At 46.9% G+C, this 7088-nt stretch overlaps 1 protein-coding gene across 1 annotated transcript; it reads left to right on the forward strand.

Moving 5' to 3' along the window:
* Positions 1–801: 801 nt before the first annotated feature.
* Positions 802–2810, forward strand: gpank1 (G patch domain and ankyrin repeats 1; the record flags this gene model as incomplete). Its single annotated transcript, XM_083570919.1, has 3 exons — positions 802–861; positions 1201–1322; positions 2159–2810. Coding segments are annotated over 3 exons (636 nt in total), but the record flags the coding sequence as incomplete, so codon positions are not given.
* Positions 2811–7088: the final 4278 nt, after the last annotated feature.

Below are 7088 nucleotides of genomic sequence, written 5' to 3' on the forward strand. Positions count from 1 at the left end.
ACACACACATAAATAAAACACACACTGTCGAGTCCTGCTCCACCAGGGGGCGCTGTGTACCACCATCACCGACACGCAGGTGATCATCACACACACACACACACACACACACACACACACACACACAACACACACCGTCAAAGTCCTGCTCCACCAGGGGGCGCTGTGTACCACCATTACCGACATGCAGGTGATCATCTCACACACACACACACAAAACACACACCGTCAAAGTCCTGCTCCACCAGGGGGCGCTGTGTACCACCATCACCGACACGCAGGTGATCATCACACAAACACACACACATACACACACACACACACACATAAATAAAACACACACTGTCGAGTCCTGCTCCACCAGGGGGCGCTGTGTACCACCATCACCGACACGCAGGTGATCATCACACACACACACACACACACACACACACACACACACACAACACACACCGTCAAAGTCCTGCTCCACCAGGGGGCGCTGTGTACCACCATTACCGACATGCAGGTGATCATCTCACACACACACACACACACACACACACACACAAAACACACACCGTCAAAGTCCTGCTCCACCAGGGGGCGCTGTGACCACCATCACCGACACGCAGGTGATCATCACACAAACACACACACATACACACACACACACACACATAAATAAAACACACACTGTCGAGTCCTGCTCCACCAGGGGGCGCTTTGTACCACCATCACCGACACGCAGGTGATCATCACACAAACACACACACACACACACACACACACACATACACACACACACACATAAATAAAACACACACCGTCAAAGTCCTGCTCCACCAGGGGGCGCTGTGTACCACCATCACCGACACGCAGGTGATTTACACACACACACACACACACACACACACACACACACACACACACACACACATAAATAAAACACACACCGTCAAAGTCCTGCTCCACCAGGGGGCGCTGTGTACCACCATCACTGACACGCAGGTGATTTACACACACACACACACACACACACACACACACACACACACACACACACACACATAAATAAAACACACACCGTCAAAGTCCTGCTCCACCAGGGGGCGCTGTGTACCACCATCACTGACACGCAGGTGATTTACACACACACACACACACACACACACAGACAGGTGAACTTTAGGGGCATTATCTCTCTCTTTCTCTCTGTAGGGAAGGAATGCGTGTGATTTGGCTCGTCTCTCTGGTCATCATGATGTTGTCAACATACTGGAGCAATTCAGCAATACACACAAGACGCACACCTCACACACACCTGCAGCCCCAGCACACAGGTAACTGTCTGTGTGTGAGTGTGTACAGTACACATGTATAGGGGTGGAACATTTGGTGCTTTTTTTTAGGAGTCTGATTCGACTCCTGATCTCACAGTTGCACAATGTGGCAAATGTGAAAAAAGATGATGAGCATGCACTATGTGGAGCTGTGGACATGCCTCGCCTTTTTGGGTGGTGGAGATAAAAAGCTCTTCCATTGTGAAGGCTGTTGCTTCGTTTTAGGGTCGTACCTGATCCCCAACATGAAGGGTGGCTTGTTCACAGCACGCTGCTAGAGTTCTTAGCAGACTTCTATGCAGTGTTTTTTTTGCTCCTGGAACAGCATCCTGGGGAGGCTTGAGGATCTCCTGGATTGCTCCTGGATTGTAATGTTGTGGATTGTTCTCCGATGATCAGCATGCACTAGATGCTGAATGGTTTCGACATTTTCAGGGGTTGAGCTCGTTGAAGGTCTTCTTGATATTGAGTCGTCCTCCAGTGATGCTCTTCCGCTCTTGTAGTATGCACCTTGAACTTGCCGAATCACGTCAAATGTCTCTGTGGCATATTTGTCCAGTTTCACGCAGAATTTCAGGTTTGTTTTTTGTTCTATCTTTAAATCGCATGTGGTCAGAATAGTATCAGTTGCACAGCTCCTGATGTACACAGGATGATGTCTCATGGCACAGTGACCTATGAAGGTGCTTCCCTGTGCATGCAGCCTTGTGCTGCCATCTGTTGGAGTGCTACAGAACGAGTCTCGAAACCTTTTGATATCACCTCATGTGTCTGTGTGTATACATGTAATAATAACAGTTTATAATCATTATTAAAGTGTGTGTTTCTCCCCACAGCTCCCCTTCCTCTCAGTGGTGTGATGTGTGTGAGGTGTGTTACACGGACACCATACAGACACACACTTCATCCACGCTGCACCAGTTCAGCCTGAAGCATCCCCCGTCTCTCCCTCACTACTGTCTCACTCCCACCAGCGTAGGCTACAAGATGATGCTGCGTTTGGGATGGGACCCTCACTCTGGCCTCGGCCCCGGGCACTCGGGTCGCCGGGACCCTGTCGGAACTGTCTTCAAATCCGACACGGCCGGCCTCGGGTTTGGGCCCAAGCCCAGACCAAAGGTCACCCACTTCAAGGCCAACGACGTGCAGGCGGTGCGCAGGGTGGATAAAAGATTAGAGGAGAGACGGGAAAGAGAGACCACGGTCAGCGCTAAGGTCAGGAAGAGGACAGAGGAGAGAGAGAGACAGTGGGAGAGAGATTACCGTGCCTCTTTCAACATTGACACATGAACTTCAACCTCTTATACTGTGGCCTGGTGACTTTTTATTGCCCTCTAGTGGCGTGAGACGGGACAGACCGTTTTAAAGACGTTTTTTATTCACTGTAACCCTAACCCTACCTCACAGTGTCATTTTGGATGTTTTATTTTATTATATTTGATGTTCAAATGATAAAAATAAACCAGAGTATTTCTAAAAGTGGAACCAGATCTGACAATTTTAGCTTTGATAAACAACACACACACACACACACACACACACACCCTATCCAGACCTGGGGACGAGATGATCGGGATGAATTAATGGGTGCAGGATGATTGGGAAAGGGGATGAAACGACAGGGACAAAGGGGGTGAAATGATGGAAGAGAGGGGATGGAGTAATGGGGGCAAAACGGCGAGATGGGGGGGAGAATGAAGGAATTGGGATAAGCGGGTGAGAGGGGATGGAGGAACTGGTATGAAGGAGGTGAGATGTTTGGGAGAGAGGATAAAGGAATGGGTATGAGGGGGCGAGATAATGGTTAGAGCAGTTGAAGGGATGGGCAGGAGATAATGAGATGATGGGAGAGGGGATAAAGGAATGGGGACGAGGGGGCGAGATGATGGGGAGAGGGGATGATAGGATGGGGACAAAGGAGTCGAGATGATGGTCAGAGGGGATGAAGGAATGGGGACGAGATGATGGGGAGAGGGGCTGAAGGAATAGGATGAAGGGGCGAGATGAGGGGATGAAGGAATTGGGACGAGAGGGTGAGATGATTGGGACGAGGGGATGAAGGAAATGGGACGAGGGGGTGAGATGATTGGGACGAGGGGATGAAGGAAATGGGACGAGGGGGTGAGATGATTGGGACGAGGGGATGAAGGAATGGGGATGAGGGGGTGAGATGATTGGGTAGAGTGTACAAGGGAATTGAAAAGAGGACAAGGGGATTGAGAGATTAGACAATAGAGAGGGATGTTGAAATGAAAGATAAGAGGATGGGGAGATGATGGATAAGAGCAAGAGGGTGATGGAAAAGGATGAGGTGACGAGGGGATGGGGATGAACAGATATAGGGAGAATGATGGGACAGTGGCATTTAGATGGTGGATGGGGAGATGAGGCAGCAAGGGCTTAGAGATGATAGATAGGGAGACGAAAGGATGGGGAGATGAAACATGGGGATAAGGCGACGAGGGATAGGGAGATGGTACATGGGGATGAGACGAGGGATAGGGATTTGATGGGACGAGGGCATGGGGAGGATATACTGGGGATGGTATAGCTGAGGGGATAAGGGGATGGGGGTAATGGGTGGGCAGATAATGAGAGTATTGAGAGAGAGAGAGAGAGAGAGAGAGAGAGAGAGAGGTGACAATATTGTAGTTTTTGTTTTAAATTAAATACAATATACACACATTATACGCAGTGGTGGGTGGTCAGGGTCAGTAAACACTTCTCTACTGGACTAAACACTATCAGAAACACTGACCTACATTTACAACATAAACTCTAATATTTGTTCCATGAAATTGTATGAATTTCTTCCATCAGTTTCTTCTCTTCATGTCGTAGTGTTTCTCTCGGCTGCACTGCTTCAGTATGTGGATGTGGATGTAGATTTTTTGTCCAATCAGATTTCAGCCTCTATGTGCTGCCATGTGAATCTAATCTCCCCAGAACCTTCAGAATCAGTACTGCTGGACTTTTTCCATCGAGAATATTACCAACAGCTCTGTTTCTTTATCCAATCAGATTTCAGATTCTCCTCACAGAGCAGCTCACTGGCCCAGAATAGCGTCAGCATTGTTCCGTCCTCTGATTGGTTGTTCAGAGGGAAACCGTTACAGCCGAGTTCGACTGGTAAAACACGTGTGTAGCTCTGCACACGTTCATACATCTGAGTTAGACTTTTTTACACTTACGGAGGAAGAGAAATTTATTTGGTCTTGGACAAACTTACAAATACATTGTGAAGAAACGCTAGACATGGTGAGGAGGTCACCAACCCTGAAGCTCGCTAGCGTGTCTCAGCCTGGGAAAGGGTTTGATCTCCACTTCCAGACCAGTGAATACGAGCGGTACCACTGGATTACAGCCTCTGGGGGGCGCTGCACATTATAAATCTGCATCTCTGTGATAATGGTGGTATTAAGATGTGGATTAAGTTGGGTACGTCCCCACTGAAGGTCCAGGTACCAAATACACAGCTCACCACCTCATTATACCTCATAGCAGTAGTAACTATAACACTTTATAATGCCATACAGTCAGTAAATACACCAACAGGGATCATGTAGCTTAGCTTGTTATTATTGTGCTATGCTAACACACATGAGCTAGTGCTAACTTTTATGACTGTACATTGTTTATACTCATGTCTTTCATCTGAGGTTAACACAATGCTAAAGAGGACACAATAAACACCCACAACATGTCTACAGGTGTACACACATTATAACCAGGTCACGTAGTCTTTATACGTACACACACACACACACACACACACACACACACACACACACACACACACACACACACACACTTTCCAGCAGTAAAGGTCGTATCATTCGGTCTCTGTGTCCCAGAGGAGAGGATTAACATCTGTTTAGCCGCCTGTCCTGACCTTTCGGCTCTGTGTGTGTGTGTGTGTGTGTGTGTGTGTGTGTGTGTGTGTGTGTGTGTGTGTGTGTGTGTGAGAGACAGCTCTGCGGGTCTCCTGAGTCTTAGCCTGGCTCTAGCTGTTCTGAGAAGGTAGCAGGAGAGCTGAATGATATCATCTGCAAGTAGTTTCCTTTGAAGACAAAATCTGAAAAAAGCTAAAACAATACTATAAAGTCATTTAATATATTTTTCCATCCACAAAAGAAATAAGATTTAGAATATATTATTATAATATTATATTGTCATTAGTGTCATTACTGAGTTGTCTGTGGTCAGCTAAAGTCACTTATAAAACCTGACCCTGACGGACAGTTACCATAGCAACGGCCGATTGCAGGTCAAGTCTGCACACTCGACTCTCACAACAACGGCTGGAGAAAAACAGAGCTGTGTGAGAAGAATTACAGGGATAAACAGAAGGATGTAAACACAGGAATTTGAAAAGCTGATCGGACTCTTAACCATTCAGGATTCTGAACCTCTTGGGCAGAAAAGTGTAACAAAGCTCTTCGATGCCGTGTCAGGTGTTGGAGAAGATCCAAACCCGGCCCATTTGATGTGATGGTTCCTGTTAAACAAAACTCCTCTTACTATAAAGGTGGGCGGAGTTTCATTGCTGGGTGTGGTTTAGTGACATCATTTCCTACACAACATTTTCCTGCAAACTGCGGAATGTCATGGATCTGATGAAGGTGTTCCTTAAGATATTTGTTTACCAGAACAATGTGCTCGATAAGAAGGTTGTCTCAGACTGTCGTTCTTTCATTTCAATTCAATTCATGTTTATTTGTTTTGAGCTTTTAATAATGAACATGGTCTCAGAGCAGCTTTACACAGATAATGTGGAGATAAAAATGAAGATGTTGTTTATAAGTGTAAGTTTGTCCCTGATGAACAAGTTGGTGGAGACTGTGGTGAAGGAAAAACTCCCTGAGATGAAGGAAGCCTTGAGAGGAACCAGACATCGTTCTTTAACGATTGTCTTTGATTAATCAGTGATGTACACTATTTGTAACTCCACCCACATATCCCTGTTTGGTTTCTCAGGACGACTCTGTCTCCTCCCCAAACACCGTTTGTGTAATAATCACTGCTCTGTAGAGTTAATAAACACTGTTATATCCGTCTATACAGTGTCGTGTGAGAAATGATGGGTCGTGTAGTCACTGACGATGGACTACACTGATTAGGGAGAAGTGAGAATATGCGCCTCCTTCTTCATTCTATAATGAGCAAAGAGGAGTGGCTACGTGTCCCCGCCTCCATCAAATGGTACGATACAAGAAAGAATAGCATGCTAAGCGGAGTAGCTTTAACCGTACGGCGAGTGAGTAGCGAGTTGTAAAAAAGTCCTGAGATGAGTAAAGCATGTTACAGATTGGCTCCGGAAAGCAGATTGTACTAGGGTCCGAGGACTCGACGTGACGCCGCCATTGTAAGGAATCTCTTTTTCCTTTTTCAGAAGCGTGCGTTTGATCATCAGCCGTTAGCCTGGATGCTCAGGACACAACAAGAGAAATGGAAATCAACGATACCAAACCAAATCCTATTAATAGTGTCACCATAGCAGACACACACACACACACACTCATGCTGTTATGCACCGAAAGAAAAAAAAAAAGCAAAACAAAAAGAAAAAAGGACAAGCGGAGACATGAGAGGACAACAAGACAGGCAGAGATGTGCTAGATGGAGAGAATGCTCTGCTGGAGATCGTCTCAGTGGCTCTTCAAAGATGGCCGCCGAAGGGCAGGCGGGGGCAGGAGGAGGCACGCGGGCGCTCTGAGGGGCTTTTCAGCGGTAGGTTCTCGGCTCTTCGGCAGCGCGAACGCTAAC

This window comes from Silurus aristotelis (genome assembly GCF_946808225.1).
Source record: "Silurus aristotelis genome assembly, contig: scaffold_159, whole genome shotgun sequence".
Classification (NCBI taxonomy): domain Eukaryota; kingdom Metazoa; phylum Chordata; class Actinopteri; order Siluriformes; family Siluridae; genus Silurus; species Silurus aristotelis.